This window comes from Musca autumnalis, unplaced genomic scaffold (genome assembly GCF_047663935.1).
Source record: "Musca autumnalis isolate F117 unplaced genomic scaffold, ASM4766393v1 scaffold_4, whole genome shotgun sequence".
In the NCBI taxonomy this organism is placed as follows: domain Eukaryota; kingdom Metazoa; phylum Arthropoda; class Insecta; order Diptera; family Muscidae; genus Musca; species Musca autumnalis.
In genome coordinates, this window is record NW_027411977.1 from 216,709,802 (window position 1) to 216,728,440 (window position 18,639).

Here is an 18,639-nt window from a genome sequence, read left to right on the forward strand (position 1 = left end):
ATTTTTCGAGGTGGTTGTGGTGGCTTAATGTAACGTTAGTTACACAACGTGGATAATGGCCGACAAAAAAAATTCTAGGCTGTGGTGGCGGATTTAATTTTCCTTTTTATTGCAAATTGTTTAATTGTTCCATAAAGCGGGCTAAAACGATGGTTGGTTTTCCTCAACTAATTTGTTCGCCGTTGCACTAATTAAGCGAGGTTATCTGCCGGTGGTTGTAGTGCACAAATGCGGCAACACGTGTAATTATGAATTTCACAACTGCAATCAGGAAAAAAACATGAATTCTTTATAATTGAATTCAACAAATTTTCTTTTCCACAAAACTCACCGTTTCTTATGGTTTTACCCGTACTTGGGGCTATGAAATAATTTTCCAATTGGGAAATTACTTATTCGTTATGCGAATTGAGTGAGGTTGGGATTTACTTCCCAATATTCACGAATTACACTTTGTTATTTTTTTTTCCTTTTCAGGGATGTTACCGCCACCACAATTTTATTCGAATGATTGCAATTTGTCATTGCCTTTGGTGCCTGACATTTGCAATTAGCAGTGATGCCACATCGACAAAAAAGAAAAACAAAAATTGTGTGAAGAGGAACACACGATGACTGTGTGCTGTATTGCACACAATCACGACGTCGTATACGCAGCGGCTTACGCCGTTGTTATACAAGGTTAACATAACAAACCCGAACACGTTGGCATAGGCCTGCCGAAGCCATACTGATTCGGGAAGTTAACCGAGTTATGTTAAGGGGTGGGGAAGAACCGCGACCCTGATTCAAAATTGAACAGGAAAAAAATCATAAAAAAACAAAAGCCGGGCAAATTATTTTGTTGGCACCATGTGCTGTAAGTCTTTCGCGTGATAAACGCCTATTTTCCTTCCCTGAAGGTCTTCAATTTCATACAAGGAGTTTCCTACACATCTGGCAACTCTGCACTTTACAAATTTTTGACATAACTTAGAGTTAAGATGGCGCGAAGCGTCACTCAAAATGAAGTTTCTTCTAAGTATTTCCTGCCCCGGTTTGAAACTGACGTCGCGAGTCCTAGTGTTATACCGAGCCGCAGATTTTTCAAAAGAATCGTGTATTTTCGTTTTAATCGTTTCGCGGACTAAATTCAAAACATCGTGTTTCGGAACTATTTCAACCATACCGTCTTCTAAAACTCCTAGTTTGTGTGCTAAATCATAAGTGCTCGCGTGTGTAACCATGTGGGTGCCGAATAATGCGAAATACGGTGAACAACCGAGTGTCGTGTGAAAAGTGGACCTCAAAGAACATTCTATGGACGATATATTTCGGTCCCAATCGCGTTGGTCTTCCGAAACATAAGTTCGGATCGCCGCGATTATAGTCCTATTTACGCGTTCCGATGCATTCGCCTGCGGCGAATACACGGCATTTCTAATCGGTCGGCATCCATATTTATTTAAAAACGAAGAAAATTCTAAAGAAGTAAATTGCTTTCCGTTATCGGAATGGACAATTTGTGGCACGCCAAATTTATGGAACACTTCGGTTTCCAAAAATTTGATAATGTTTTTCGAGTTCGCTTTGGCTAGTGGTTTCAACAAAACAAATTTTGTCAAGTGGTCTAACACAATAAAGATATACGTGTTTCCCAACCTTGACCTCGGAAAAGGTCCAATGAAATCGATAAAAATCTTTTGAAATGGTCTATCGGTTACGGTTTCGGTTCTCATCTTGGGTCTTAAAATGTGATTTGGGGCTTTGGTTTGTCTACAAACAATGCAGTGATTAATAAAATTTCGGACTTGTTGAGCCATCTTAGGCCAATAAAAATATTGCCTCAGTGCCGCGATCGTACGTCCTATACCACAATGACAATTTACAGAAGAAGTGTGCGTCTTTTCAATAAGTGATTCGGTTAATGAACTTGGAATCCAAAGTTTCCAAATGAAATTTTCATGTACCGGAGTACCATCTGACGGGAGTGTCTTTTTGTAAACAAACGAATCGCTAATTTTCAAATCTGGTAAACTGTCCTGATTTTCCTGCACCATGGAAACTAATTGTGTATATTCTTCACCTTTAAACTCGGGTGAATCTAAATCAACAAGAGGCATTTCGTCAACAAACATATTGACTTCGTCCAGGTGAACGCGAGAAAGTGTATCGGCTACGACATTTTGTGATCCCTTGCGGTGCTGGATTTCAAAATTAAAGGCTTGGAGTTTTAAACTCCATCTTGCCAACCGACCACTGAGGTCCTTCTGTCCCATCAGCCATTTCAACGCGCTGTGATCCGTCACGACAGTGAATGGCATCATCTCGATAAAGGGGCGAAATTTCTTTATCGCACTAATGACTGCCAAACACTCCCGCTCCGTCACACTGTAATTCTGCTCAGCCTTGGAGAGCTGCGCAGAATGAAAGGCGATGGGACGTTCCATACCAACAGCGTCTAGTTGGTACAAGACCGCACCTAGCCCAAGGTTTGAAGCGTCACACTGGACGTAGAACCTTTTGTCAAAGACTGGATGATGTAAAACAGGACTGGTAGTCAACGCTACCTTTAATTTATTAAAAGCTTCTATCGCCTGATCATCAAAGGAGAATGGTTTACCTTTCTTTAAAGTCCTAGTGAGAGGTGCTGTAATTTCGGCATAGTTCTGAATGAACCGCCGGAACCATGAAGCCATTCCTAAAAATCGTCTAACTTCCCGAGCTGTCTTGGGGATTGGTATGTCGGTGATCGAATCTATTTTGGACGGATCCGGCTTAAGTTTTCCTTCACCCACTATATATCCGAGGTACCTTAACTGACGCCTGCAGAATTTTGACTTTTTCAAGTTGATCGTGAGATTTGCCCTAGACAGCATTTCCCCTACTTGACGAAGCAGTACCACATGAGATTCAAAGTCGGGTGAGACTACCAAAAGATCGTCAAGATAAACGAAGACTTTGTTTTTCAGTTCCGGTGAGATCACACTATCCATTAACCGACATAACCGTTGGGCTGCATTGCACAACCCGAACGGCATGACAGTAAATTGATAGTGTGGTCTCCCCGGAACTGTAAACGCGGTCTTCGGACGACTGTCTACCGATAAGGGCACCTGCCAAAAGGCGTCTTTAAGATCAATACTAGAAATAAAATAGGTGTCTTGGAGACGACCCAATAATGCGTCTATAAACGGCAGAGGATACGCGTCTTTGATGGTGACCTCATTCAACTTGCGTGCATCTAGGCACAACCTATTCTTTTCACCCCTACGGACCAAAGTGACGGGAGAGTTCCACGGTGACGTACTGGGCTCAATAACCCCCAAACTCAGCATGCGATCGAGTTCTTTATAGATGAGAGATTCTATGGCGGGAGACACGGGATAATGACGCTGTTTAATCGGGACCGCATCGCCAGTATCAATGACGTGTTCCTCTAAATGCGTCTTCCCAAGACCATGCTTCTCGAAATCCATAAAACTCTCTTTAGCTTTCTCAAGCTGGACTAACTGATCATCCGTTAAGATGTGCATATCAGAATCTTCACCTATAGAACCGATCTCGAGACTGCTTATGAGTTTGGGTGCTACGCTGAACTCTTTCCAAAAATCAACGCCGCAGTACATCAAATTTTCAAGGCCCGGAATCAAGTAAACCTCCATGGATCTAGTTAAACCATTAAAACTAAGCTGAACTTTAACTTTGCCTGCACAAGATACACGCTGTCCGCTGGCAGTACCAACGGTGCACTTAAAGACCGGAATAATTTTCAAATTCAATTTGTCAACAAAGGATAAACAATCTTTGCCTAAGCACGTCACCGTAGCTCCACTATCAAACAAGGCTAAAATAGAAATTCCATTCACCAAGACTTCTCGAAAAGGACGAGGGTCTTTTGATTAAAAATCAGAAAAAGTGCAAGAAGAAACTGAATTTCTCTTAAGGCGTCTCAATTTATAACGTTCACGAGCTTTAAGGATTCGTTTGGAAACAAAAACATCAGATTTACAAGAAATTTCAGAGTTGAAAATACGCTCCCTAGTCTTCAGATAATTCGCCATGCGGATATGAAAAGGTAAAGTCAAATCAGGTTTGGTTTTGACAATTTTGTCGGAAGGTCTGGGTAGTACGCTATATTGATTACAAAGGACTGGATCTGTAGAAGTGGAGACATCAGTAGAAGCTAGTCAATCCACAGTCTGAGTAGCTATGGATTCTGATTTGGAGACATTAGCAGGACGACTAATTTGTTTGCAATTATTGCATTGAGGAGTAGTAACCCCTGGTGATCCACAACGGAAACAAAAGACTGAACGATGAGAACTAGTGCAATTCTTAACAATGTGGCCATTGCTACCGCAATTCCAACATCTTGAAGTCTCATTTTTGGAAACACCAGGTGCCTTCGGCCGAAAACGCAACTCCTCAACATCATGGACTAAATCATCAAAATCAGAATCGTTAATTTCATTTATCATTCGAGGGGGTTGGCCAGTCCTAAATCTCAATGACGATTCCCTTTCAAGAAACTCTTCAGCTTTCCTAACTTCATTTCGGAATTGTTCAACAGAATAAAAAGTGCCACTAAATGTTAAGTGGGCAAGTCTGGGTTTCAATCCCGCTTTGAGGATGTCAATAACTTCAAAATCTTTCAAAGGTTCCCTCAACTGAGTACGCAGACTATTTATGGCATCTATATATTGAGTAGCAGATTCATCCCTACCCTGCTTTCTGTCCATAATTTGCCTCATCACATCAAGATTTGATTGAAAACGCTGGAATTCCCTAACTATACACAGCTTTAACATTTCCCAGTTCAAATTTGGATATTGACGGATCAAACCCCAGTACCACTGACAAGGACGGCCTTCCAATAAATGATGAAATTCATCAACCAATTCTTGTTCTGGGCAGCCATAACTATTTCGAAGCCTTTCTACTCGAAAGATGAAATCTTCGACATTTGGTGTCTTTGGGGTGGCATCAAACTTAATGCCCCACTTACTGAGATATGGATACCTGGGCCTACTAAAATCTTCCCTATTTCGATTTGGAACTTCCTGGTTTCTACTACCCGATCCTGCCTGTCTGGTATCGGTTTGTAGTGGTGGCAAATCATGAGGCCAATCAATGCTTTGAGAGTGTGGTTCTTGTCTGTTAATAGGATTAGCTGGAGGAACGGAAGATTGAGAAAAAGCAGCTTGAACTGCAGCAGCAACCGCTTTCTGCATTTCCTTTTTCATGGTTTCAACCATTGATGCTTGGGTGGCCTCTAAGGCGGACTGAACTACCTCAAGAACTCCTGTGCTACTAAGCCTATCAACCTGATCTTCATCATTGCCGCGAATAGTCAAAGGGCTAAAAGAAGGTCTAGGAATTGTGCTTAGTTGCTCATTTACTTGCGAAAGAGTAGGTGGACTTGCAAATTCGTTTGGTGTAGGCGGATCATTGCCATCAGCGCTAGCTGGGATACCTGATCCGGTACCTGGTTCTGTTCCAGCAGCTTCTCCCACTGCTTGGCTTGTCGACCTAGTCATAATGCCGTAAGTTTTTGGCTTAGCACCCGTAGCAGGCTGCATGTTGTTCAAATCAACAAAAGTTACAAAAAAAAAAAAAATGTCCTTGTACTACTCAGTCCAACAAGAAATTTCAATAAAAAGCTCAAAATCCAAAAATGTCTTCTCTAATGACCGACAGGTTTTCAAAAAGGTAGGTATGATACCATAAATTCAACAAAAATACCAAAGATATATAGATGAAACAGTCAATCACGGTTACTGCCTTAAGGTTCCGAAAAGTCCAATATAGAAAATCTCATACGCAACAAATCTCAATATGAAAATTTAAATGGTTCCAACAGGTCAGGTATTTCGAAAAAGGATCGAACCAAAAAAAGAACAATAAATCTGGCAAAGTTTCTCAATACCAGAACAAATGCTCAGAAATTCTGTAAACCAGAATAAATTGAGGTAATGAATTATTTTTCTCTAGGCTGTGATAGATCAGTATAAATGTATGTAAGTCCGGGTAAAATTAGTTCGAATAATATTCGAATCAGAAAAAGAAAGGTCTTAGCTGGTGAAAAAAAAAATAGGACTTCGATAGGCTCTTCAGTCCTCTTCGCCTACCCCTATTGTTCTATGAGGTAAACTGTTCAAAACGTAGGAGTGATTGTTGCCGGTTAGAATTTCCTCAAAGAGTTTCTCGAGGTCTCTTCAGTGTATCTTTAGTTAAGCATAGAACGGCTTTCTAAAGATACACTGGGAAATCGACAACCAGACAACAACCAGTCCTACGGAAAATGCTCCAACTCAAGGTTGAGCGCTGCCGTCCGAAGGCTCTCCAGACTAACCGCCCCTACAACCTTAAGGTACTTCAGCTGACCTCGAGTCGAACTGAAGACCAGTCTTCGGGTACAGTTAGTCCAGTTCTGTGTACACCCTGTGTGTACGTGAAAACAAACAAAAATATACTACTACTTAAAGCCTGTATATTTTAAGGGAAAGAACTAACAGTCAGTAGTTTGAGCCTATCAAACACCTCCTGCCGTCTTTTAATAGAAATAAAAAAAAAAAACAAATGTCTTGAGGGCGACGACCCTATGCCTCACGCAATCGGAAATAGAATGGTAACTACCACGGAAAATGTAAGCAAAGTGAATAGTAATTAACTATCACAAAGTTTTGAGAAAAAAACTGACTAAAACTGATGAACCACAGATCCAAACTAACGATCGGAAAAAAATTTTCAAAACATCCCACGACGAAACTGTACAATCAAATCTCAAACCAGAAACAGGAAAAAAAATTGCCAAAAGAAACTCTTAAGTCCTTATCAGTGCAGGTGCCAGTTTAAAAATGAAAGCTAATAGGTCTTAAATGTGCCAACAATTAATTAAATGTCAATAATTTTATTCCCAATAATTTTCAAAAGTATTTCAAATAATTGATGATCAGAATTTCCATAAAATTAAAGGTAATTAGTAGAAGGTTAAGGTATCAGCCAAGATAAATAAAAAAAAATCAACAACAACAAACAATCTTCATCATCTTTCAATAGCGTAGTCAAAAATTTTCCCAGAAAATTGCAATTCTAATAAATCAATACATTAAAGCAGCTATAATATAGCAAATCATGCAAAATATCATAAATAATCAACTGCAGATGACAATATATCATAAAGCTTTAAAGAAAGTCGAAGTATGAATTCAATAACGTAAGAGTTTTGCCACAAAATTGCAGCTTGACATAAACTCAGGCTTGCAAGACGACTAAAACTCTTTTCTTTAAGATGAAATTCAAGAAATGATGTTAAAAATTTAATTGAATTAATTTAATTAACAACAACTCAAGACATACTGAAAACCAATCAAACAAAAATTCATAACTTAATGCTTAGGAACAATTCCCATTGATGGGAGTTGAACCTGAGACATCGGCTTGTACGTTGGGCGCCATTGTTATGTAACTATGTCGGAGTGTAAAGGGGAATGAGGCATACCAAGATGTCGCTGGTATACACTTGCCATTGAAGAAATTCGGTCTAGCTCAGTGGCCACTCCTGACTAGCCATAAACAAAATTGATTCATTATCAATCACAAACAGGATGCTTTATTTCAAAACAATGATATGATGTTGTTGTTCTTGATATGGGTACCCAAGGTGTTTGTTGGGATACCATGCCCTCCCAATGGATTTTCTACAAAATCCCCAATGAGTCTCATCGATGATGATGACTCCCAAAAATTTGGCTTGGCTGACCCTTACCTTTACCTTACCTTATAATGTTCAATTAGAACCTCATAATGATTAATTTCAAAATTCAAAACATGTTTATTTATAACTATTCGTTATAATAAGAACAATCAATAAATGCTTAGAAGTAGTCTTATAGTAAATCACTATTCAATTATTATCTAACTGATAATAAGTTTAAAATCGATTAAAACAATTCAATTTATATTCAGTTCAGAAATACACACAAAAATTCAAATTTGCTTCTGCATGTCATTCCCGTTCGGGCCACTGTGCACCAAAATATTTAATACTACCCTCAATTTTTCTACCAAATGAGCTCACTGGATAAAATGCTGAAGGTGAATATCCAATAAGGATAGATGGACGGAGATCATAAATAATGGGATTGACATTATATAATTATCAGGTAAAATTATTAATTAGAACATATGCATATATATACCATATGCAGTACAAAACAAAAAAATCGGAAATGTCCGCATCAACAAAAAAAGTATCATTTACTATTTTGGTTGACCACAGGTCAATTTAACGTCGAAAAGATTCTTAAAATTGGGTATACATATGTCTATATATGCATATATTTTAACCGAGGTATGCGATTGATATGATTTATAAATAAATGGTGTTTATGGATCGTAAACATAATTTTTTTTTTTCAAACATCGAAATTCAATAAAAACATCCAATAAATTTGCACGGTATACGATAATCACAATCTGTCGACCTGCAACGTAGTCTCGACGTATAAAAATTTCTTAAATGCTTTTTATCAGAAGGCGCGGAGTTTTAAACGAAGTTTCCAAAAATAGGAGAAATCTGTTGTAGGTTCTTTTGTTTGCTTAAGAAAAGTCGCACTCGAAATTATTTAACCAAATAACAGAAAAAAAAACTTCGAAATATCCATCCACAAGAATCACTATTGTAGGAAATAACCGTCAGTAAAATATCGAATACTAGATTTGTTCAACAAAATTCGGATGAAAATTGTACTATATCAAGTATCATGTTCTCAGGGACCTAAATTTTCTGACCGGACTACACTGGGTAATCACGGGTTATTTTCCTACAATGAGCAATGGACAACAAGTGAACAGGCATACGCCGAATATACCCATAAATTTGGAAAAAAGAAACAATCTCGAGCGCAGAACAAAATGAAGATGAAATTGGAAAAGCACGAGAAATGCTAATAGAAAGAAACTACAACAGTTGTTGATTTAGCCGACTATTTCTCTTTCCCAAAAAGAGATAAAAAAAATCATCAAAGAGAGCAAGAATTTGTTTTCTCTCACTAAAGTGAGTTGGATTTATCGTTGATAGAAAGAAACAGAAAGATGTTGTCGTTGTAAATTTCTTATTCGAAAATGGAAATGAGAACAATACAACAACAACGTACACTAAAACGTTTCTGTTAAACCGTTATTGCAAAGCTTTCATGATTACCTTCATCTTCTTTTTGCACGCGGAGACGAACCGTTACAGGTCCAACAACAACATTAATTTCTTATATACATACATACAGGGCTATGGCTATGTATGTGTGCATACAAAGTGCAATGCCAGGAGAATACTTAAAAAGAGAAAGAAATAAATAATTTGCTCTGCTGACGTCGAGGGCTGGATGTAGGAACTGGTTTCCAAAATATAAAGATGACTACTCGGCTTCACCGTCGAGGAAAACAGCAAAAAAAACTGGTCCCACACCTCCCGGTCTGTAACTGGTTGGTATGGGTTACCAGGAAGGAGCAGGATGGTTGCACCGACTATATCTGTGTGTTATATTGCGTACTTACAGTTGGAGGGTAGGCATTACCCTTAATTTGGATTAACATCTCCTCTCTAATGCAGATTGAAATTGTGTATAAAATGGCGGCAATCACAATGTTGTTAATGGATGCTTTTGTGTGAAGGTGGTTCTGTGAGTTGTGGCTTCCTTCTATTGTGTCGCAAACGGGAATGCTGGCAAAAAGTTCCAGAAAGTTCTATTTTTCGAGGTGGTTGTGGTGGCTTAATGTAACGTTAGTTACACAACGTGGATAATGGCCGACAAAAAAAATTCTAGGCTGTGGTGGCGGATTTAATTTTCCTTTTTATTGCAAATTGTTTAATTGTTCCATAAAGCGGGCTAAAACGATGGTTGGTTTTCCTCAACTAATTTGTTCGCCGTTGCACTAATTAAGCGAGGTTATCTGCCGGTGGTTGTAGTGCACAAATGCGGCAACACGTGTAATTATGAATTTCACAACTGCAATCAGGAAAAAAAACATGAATTCTTTATAATTGAATTCAACAAATTTTCTTTTCCACTAAACTCACCGTTTCTTATGGTTTTACCCGTACTTGGGGCTATGAAATAATTTTCCAATTGGGAAATTACTTATTCGTTATGCGAATTGAGTGAGGTTGGGATTTACTTCCCAATATTCACGAATTACACTTTGTTATTTTTTTTCCTTTTCAGGGATGTTACCGCCACCACAATTTTATTCGAATGATTGCAATTTGTCATTGCCTTTGGTGCCTGACATTTGCAATTAGCAGTGATGCCACATCGACAAAAAAGAAAAACAAAAATTGTGTGAAGAGGAACACACGATGACTGTGTGCTGTATTGCACACAATCACGACGTCGTATACGCAGCGGCTTACGCCGTTGTTATACAAGGTTAACATAACATAATTTTTATTGAAACAAATAAATTCCAATTAAGTGATGATGCATGGTAGAACAAATACAAGGTAAAGTTAATACTACAACAAATACAACTCGAACAACAACCACAAAGGAATTTGTTTTTGTTTGTAAACCTTAGTGTCAACGTAAATGTAAACAAAACAAGGAAATGTCTATAAATTATTGGAATTTAAAAAACTAATAATTTTTCACATTTGATTGAATATTTTGGAAAACATGAATGAAAACTCGTTAGATTTTCAATTTGAATGTTTCCATATCATTCCACTAAATGCATAATTTCTCGCAGAAAGTAGAATACTTGCAAAAATGTTTCGGGTCGCTGGTAATTCATTGAAAAAAGAGAAGATGTTTCAATCATTTGCTTTTGAAAACAAAAAAGCACATGTGTATTAGGGCTTTATTCTTTTCAAGTTTAACAAAATACCACACATATTAACAAATATTGTACCGCCTCTATAAGCGGTGTTTTAGTGTGCGGCATGTCGTTCGGACCTGGAGGAGGTTACATGTCAATGATATGAAGCCGTCTTTATGGGAAATAGTTTTTTTTTCTGATGAATAAATTTGTTCTTCAAAAATATATATCCCTAATATACATCGAACATAGAAATAAATACATAAAATGTCGAATGGAATTTGACACTAACACTACAACCCAGTTCAGTCAGCTGGGTATTGCTGCTACCTTTTCTTGTTCTACCATGGTGATGATGCGACAATCTTTGGCACAATTTCGGAAGAATTCGCATTACGTTTTTTTCGCGCTTGTTCTTGTTAATGCAATTCAGGGCTGCAGAATGCAATAATTATGGGAAAATTGTCAAGAAAGATGGTAAGCGTTCAAAAAGAAATTCTGTGAAATATCCCTAAAATAACAGTGTTTTTCTGTATCACGCTCCTCAGGATACACTCGAAAAGCAATGAACAAATGGAGGAAAAGAAACTTTTGCTTACAAGCCGTCAACAAATACACCAATTGATTGACCTGATACCAAAAGCGTTTCTGCAACCAACAACATAACCAAACAATGATGATGGCAACAACCCGGTAAGTAAATGTGTTGAAGTGATGATGAATTGCTTAAATTCATATGTGTTCCTTGTTGCAGATCATCAGAAGGTCTTCGGAAGCGATATAAATCAAAAAAATGGTTACCTCTACATACTAAGAATTTCCGCCGCTGGAGGTTAATGTATCTGCCAATTTAATCATGTGGCTAGAATCATCTGGGATAGAATCCAAAATGTGTACAAACCCCAAAGAATCCGTGCGGGCAGTGGTGAAGGTTTTTTGCAAGTGTGGTTCCACCTTGAAGCTTCCTCATTCCAAGATTACTAACACTGATTTGTATCCCAATTTTATATCTGAAGAAATCCGCAGGTATTTCGTGACCCACGCAAGAAGATCTTTGGTCGTATTCGTCGTCTCCATCCAATGTTAATTGAATTGCCTAAAAACCACTCTCTGCCAACCGCGCTAAAATGTTACAGAAGGTCTTTGAATCTAGAAAGAAGATGCCCACTACCCCCCAAGAAGATGTAAACTTTTGAAATCTTATAAACTTTGTTAGAATATATTTTTTAATGCAGCAAAATGTATGATTCTGTATAAAATTTAAGAATTGGGTTATATAACTAACTAATGTTTTACATATGTATTTCTTAAGAAACCGACATCTATGTATGTTTGTTTTATCTTTAAAAAATAAAACCTTCGCAAAGAAAAAATACGATATTGTAGTCATGATTGTAAAAGCTGGATCTTGTGGAGCCATTTTAATTGTTGTCTTGCCAAACAGTAATTTTAGGTTTTCACCGCAGGATTTTTTCACTTGTTGCACACGCTACCTCAGTTGCTTATTTAGTGTGTATTCTGCGTTTCAAATGCGCATCAGTGACGCTGTGGATTTCAATACTTCGCATTAATTCTGTATCACTGCGATATCGAATAGGATGCTTGACACTAATTCTTTCAATTATTGTGACCAACAGCCATTTATATTTGTCGCAATAGGATTTTTTAAGGCTTGAACAAAAATGTACGTCTGAAAGCATGGACTTGATCACGAAACACATCATACCTCAGTAAACAGGACCACACGGAATTTATAAACGTTTCTCGAACACCCCTTAAGCGAAAACTTTGTGTGGAGGTACTCAAAGGACTGCCTCGATATAGCCCATCCTTAATCTATGTCTGGAATAAATATTGCGAGGATTAATTTTTGACAAAATCTGTTGATCCGGTCGTAAGTTATTGTACGCACCATTTTAGCGAAAATCGTTCAACTTTTATAGGGGAAGAAGTAAACATTTCCCCCATTCTCGAAATTGATTAAACATTTGAAAAAATATGACGAAGACCGATATTTGGACCACATCAGCAGATCCGTTCGAGATTTATCCTTCAGACGGGCGGACAGACAAGACATAATCGACTGCAAATGGTCTGAAAATTTTAAATTTAAAAATGTAATGAAATGTAAATAAACCTGACGTATGTATGTTTTAACATATACATACAAAGTTTGTCAAACTCTTGTTGGCAATGAAGGGACGGCAAAGCGAATACAACTCTGTGAGCTCTAAGGGTGATGTTACCTTTTATCATGGTGTGTTCGTTTACTCAAAATTTGTACAAATTGTTACTGTATGTTGTTCGTTTACTTTACAGTACAATGCAAAAGACTTTAGTCGATTACAAGAAGTTACTGGACTTGTACAAATTTGTGCAAATTGTTGAGTAAACGAACATACCTAATATCAGTTGGGTTTGACAAAAAGCAGAGCAGAGAAAGTAAACTCAGTTATGATCAAATTTAATACCCCGTTTATATATAACCGGATTTAACAAACCGACTGGGTTTTAAATGTCAATTCCATTGCTTATATTTCAAACAAATCCTCATAAAGAAGGTTAACCCTGCAAAAAGCTCTAATATAAACAGCATATAATGGAGAGTTTTTATAATTTGGAGTAGTGTAATAAATTTAATATTCTTGTTTACACGAATAAGCAATGTATTTTATTTATTTTGGGATATTTGCAATGGCTTGCATTTTATAGCATCTTTAGACTGCATTTAAATTCAATCCAAAACACTATATCAAAGGCTGTGATTTGGATCGAAAATGGAGTGCATCCTAGCTGTGTGCCGTGGAAGCATAATGGAGTGCATCCTAGCTGCGCGCTCTCTTGTAAAATTCATAGGTGAATTCATAGGAAAAGATGTACTCCAGCGGCAATTGTTCTAGTGATTTAACTGCATCCGCGGTTGCAAACTTTTTGCTGGGTCTTTAAATTTTTTAGCAAATACGCCGTAGCATCTACCTTGGTAATTGTGCCAATCCTGCTACGTTGTCTATAGTCACGTTAGTCACGTTACGCACTAACTACCATTGTATGAAACGAAAAATAACGAATTCATTTTATTTGCATCAAGACGGCATATTGATTGATCTTGCCTTCATTTAATTTAATTTTTTAATTTAATTTTGATTGATCTTGTCTTGATTTGCATTGTTCGAGCAAAATGTCTGATAAAACAACTAAATACATCTTGTCCGGAACTATATCGAATTTAAGCAGCAATTCGTTTATATGGTGTATGCGTAAGGACACCTATGAGGACTATGAATCTCCGCTCTTTAAGGCGACCAACTGTAATATTACATCTAAATGGAAAATGCGAATGGATTGGGCTTTTATGTTATCGGTGATGTTGGTTTCGGCATCAACTGACGATGGAAACAAGTCATTCAAGGTAACTACATATTGCACAGGCACAGAAACTATTTCAATAGAACAAGCGAAGAAAGGCTACATCGATATCGGTAGGACGAATGGTACGAATGGTTGTGCTTGTGACCTTGTGCACATTTTCATTGAGATAAATGTCTGTGAATCAACCAACCCCAGATTATTATCGAATGTTACTAAGGATCTTGCCAATATTTTAGCTAGCGAAAAGTTTAGCGATATAACACTTGTGGGCAAAGGAGGCATTGAATTCAGAGTCCACAAAGTTATTTTAAGTGCCCGTAGTGAAGTTTTTGATGCAATGTTCGTATTGACTGCCTGGAGAATAAAGTTAATCGTATTCTAATTGATGATATGGAAGCTGATATCTTGCGGGAAATGTTAAACTATATATACACTGGTAAAGAAGTATCTAAGGAAATGGTCCCCGATCTTCTTATAGCTGCTAATAAATATGCCCTAGTGGGTTTGCAATCAATGTGTGAATCCATTTTAATACAATCCATGGATGCTGATTCGGTTGCTGATATACTCCTATTAGCTGAACGTATTTCCCATGAACGTTTAAGAGAAAATGCAGTATCGTTCATTAAAGGGAACATTAAAGAAGTCGTTGAAGCAGAAAGCTGGAAACGTCTGCAAGAGATTGAACAGAATTTGTGTTTGGAAGTTCTAAATGGAGCTATTTGTGAACAGTTCGAATAATATCCCGATTATTGTTTCTATGTCACAAAACTGAATATACTGCATTCTAATTTCAGTTCCAATACAATTATCTATACTTTTTTATGCATTTGCTTTTATGAATGCGATTCTAATATTTTTTTTATCTCAGTGTATTAAATTGACGAATAAAAATGCATTTTTGTTGCATTTTAATTTTAATAATAAATAATAAATAAAATTAAAATTGGCTGTTGTTTTTTATGCAATTTCATAAAAAGACTTTGTGGTCTCCTACAAAAGACCTTCTTCAGGTCTTTCAAAAGATGACTTCAGGTATGTTTATCTAAAAAAGATGGATTAATTAGCGAATATTTTTCCTGAGACCCCCAAACACAGGCGTGGATTATTTAAACAATATTTTTCCTGAGACCCCCAAACACAGGCGTGGATTATTTAAACAATATTTTTCCTGAGACCCCCAAACACAGGTGTCGGCTATTTAAAGAATATTTTTCCTGATACCCCCAAACACAGGCGTGAATTATTTAAAGAATATTTTTCCTGAGACCTCCAAACACAGGCGTGGATTATTTAAAGAATATTTTTCGTGAGACCTCCAAACACAGGCGTGGATTATTTTAAGATTATTTTTTTCTGGGACCCCCAAACACTGGCGTGGATTATTTAAAGAATATTTTTCCTGAGACCCCCAAACACTGGCGTGGATTATTTAAAGAATATTTTTCCTCACACCAAACAGAGTCGCGTGATTTGTTTATTAAAAAAACAGTCTTTTAACCTAAAGTATTAATACAAACATAAAAACAACAAAACTAATGAATAAAATATAGGTATGTTTAGGTAACCATATTATGGTTCCACCTTAACGTTTATGGTGTGTGGTTCCACCTTGATATTAATGTCTTTTGCTTCCATCTTAATAATCAAGTTTTGAGGCTGTTCCATAATAATCATGCCTAGTGGTTCCATCTTATTACTCATTTTTTGTGCCTCCTGCTTAACATTAATTTCGAGTGATTCCTTCTTAACATACATGTCTTTTGGGTCCATCTTAATACCCATTTCTTGTGGCTTCTTTTTAATATTTATGTCTAGAGGTTCCTCCTCAATATACATGCCTTGTGGGTCCATCCTAATGCTACTCATTTCTTGTGGTCCCACCTTAATGTTAATGTAGGGTTGATAGTGGAGCATCATTTTTGTCATAATTGCAGAAGAAAAATTAACATTGTACCAACTGTTGCTGCTGTCTTGTGGAGAGCAGGGTGAGGAACGACTGGAGTCCTCTTGGTAGTTCTCACAACGCCTTTGTCGAGTCGGCGGTGATGATTGTTGCGGGCTGCTGGGTTGTTCTTTACCTCCAATTGTCGATTTAGAATTGATGAGCTTTATTCGAATACGGCGAACGGTTTCGTGTGATACTTTTAAGCCATAATCACTTTCTAGCTGTCTTGCCAATCTCCTCGTACTGAGTTCTGGTTTAACAATCAAAATTTTTGCTATTTTAGCTTCAATACCAATGAGTGTCTTTGGTCTGCCTGGTGAGTAGTTGCGTTCGAGCCGTTGTTCTTTTTCAGCACGATAAATTATATTGTAAACAGTTCGGGCTCTAAGCGATAACATATCGGCAATTTCTTTTACCGATTTGCCGGTTTGATGATGGAAATAAACCAACTGGGCGATTTCATTTGGCATGCGTTTCCCGGTCATTGTTATTTGCTTGTTTTCTTTGTTTCTCTTTTCTTGAATTGAATCAATGCGGGAAACGTCAAACCAAGTTGTTTTCAAGACGACAATTATTCACACTGACGTTGTCGTTATTTAACCACTCTCAAATCCAGGAACCTTTTTGTATGTGCAAAGATTTTATTGATACTATTATCTCAATGTATTTTGCCTTATTTTATGGCAATGTTTGTAAGCGGTTTGTGTGTTGGTGTATTGCTAGGTGGTACATATACGGTGGTACATTCGGCGGGGCGTACATATTTTGGGGTCGGTAATGACGACTCTCGTAACATCCTACGCCAAGGCATTCACACACAAAGGTACATAATTTGCTGAAAGCCAAGGTTTCGTATAGAAAACTTGCTGAATAGCTAGTTTTCGTATAGAAAACTTGCTGAATAGCTAGTTTTCGTATAGAAAACTTGCTGAATAGCTAGTTTTCGTATAGAAAACTTGCTGAATAGCTAGTTTTCGTATAGAAAACTTGCTGAATAGCTAGTTTTCGTATAGAAAACTTGCTGAATAGCTAGTTTTCGTATAGAAAACTTGCTGAATAGCTAGTTTTCGTATAGAAAACTTGCTGAATAGCTAGTTTTCGTATAGAAAACTTGCTGAATAGCTAGTTTTCGTATAGAAAACTTGCTGAATAGCTAGTTTTCGTATAGAAAACTTGCTGAATAGCTAGTTTTCGTATAGAAAACTTGCTGAATAGCTAGTTTTCGTATAGAAAACTTGCTGAATAGCTAGTTTTCGTATAGAAAACTTGCTGAATAGCTAGTTTTCGTATAGAAAACTTGCTGAATAGCTAGTTTTCGTATAGAAAACTTGCTGAATAGCTAGTTTTCGTATAGAAAACTTGCTGAATAGCTAGTTTTCGTATAGAAAACTGGCTGAATAGCTAGTTTTCGTATAGAAAACTGGCTGAATAGCTAGTTTTCGTATAGAAAACTGGCTGAATAGCTAGTTTTCGTATAGAAAACTGGCTGAATAGCTAGTTTTCGTATAGAAAACTGGCTGAATAGCTAGTTTTCGTATAGAAAACTTGCTGAATAGCTAGTTTTCGTATAGAAAACTTGCTGAATAGCTAGTTTTCGTATAGAAAACTTGCTGAATAGCTAGTTTTCGTATAGAAAACTTGCTGAATAGGTAGTTTTCGTATAGAAAACTTGCTGAATAGCTAGTTTTCGTATAGAAAACTTGCTGAATAGCTAGTTTTCGTATAGAAGACTTGCTGAATAGCTAGTTTTCGTATAGAAAACTTGCTGAATAGCTAGTTTTCGTATAGAAAACTTGCTGAATAGCTAGTTTTCGTATAGAAAACTTGCTGAATAGCTAGTTTTCGTATAGAAAACTTGCCGAATAGCTAGTTTTCGTATAGAAAACTTGCCGAATAGCTAGTTTTCGTATAGAAAACTTGCCGAATAGCTAGTTTTCGTATAGAAAACTTGCTGAATAGCTAGTTTTCGTATTGAAGACTTGCTGAATAGCTAGTTTTCGTATAGAAAACTTGCTGAATAGCTAGTTTTCGTATAGAAAACTTGCTGAATAGCTAGTTTTCGTATAGAAAACTTGCTGAATAGCTAGTTTTCGTATAGAAAACTTGCCGAATAGCTAGTTTTCGTATAGAAAACTTGCCGAATAGCTAGTTTTCGTATAGAAAACTTGCCGAATAGCTAGTTTTCGTATTGAAAACTTGCCGAATAGCTAGTTTTCGTATTGAAAACTTGCTGAATAGCTAGTTTTCGTATAGAAAACTTGCTGAATAGCTAGTTTTCGTATAGAAAACTTGCTGAATAGCTAGTTTTCGTATAGAAAACTTGCTGAATAGCTAGTTTTCGTATAGAAAACTTGCTGAATAGCTAGTTTTCGTATAGAAAACTTGCTGAATAGCTAGTTTTCGTATAGAAAACTTGCTGAATAGCTAGTTTTCGTATAGAAAACTTGCTGAATAGCTAGTTTTCGTATAGAAAACTTGCTGAATAGCTAGTTTTCGTATAGAAAACTTGCTGAATAGCTAGTTTT

General features: G+C 37.1%; 2 protein-coding genes across 2 annotated transcripts; both read right to left on the reverse strand.

The window, feature by feature from the left end:
* Window positions 1-3,173: 3,173 nt before the first annotated feature.
* Window positions 3,174-10,415, reverse strand: LOC141400768 (uncharacterized). The gene is made up of 2 exons (XM_073980259.1): window positions 10,061-10,415; window positions 3,174-9,989 (listed from the first exon to the last, which is right to left on the reverse strand). The coding sequence occupies exon 2, from the start codon at window positions 5,559-5,561 to the stop codon at window positions 4,170-4,172; it is 1,392 nt and encodes a 463-aa protein (XP_073836360.1). The 5' UTR covers window positions 5,562-9,989; window positions 10,061-10,415; the 3' UTR covers window positions 3,174-4,169.
* Window positions 10,416-12,000: 1,585 nt separating this feature from the next.
* On the reverse strand, window positions 12,001-16,738 carry LOC141401509 (uncharacterized). The gene is made up of 2 exons (XM_073981797.1): window positions 12,710-16,738; window positions 12,001-12,639 (listed from the first exon to the last, which is right to left on the reverse strand). Exon 1 carries the CDS (start codon window positions 16,597-16,599, stop codon window positions 15,739-15,741), a length of 861 nt encoding a protein of 286 aa, XP_073837898.1. The 5' UTR covers window positions 16,600-16,738; the 3' UTR covers window positions 12,001-12,639; window positions 12,710-15,738.
* Between the last annotated feature and the right edge of the window lie 1,901 nt (window positions 16,739-18,639).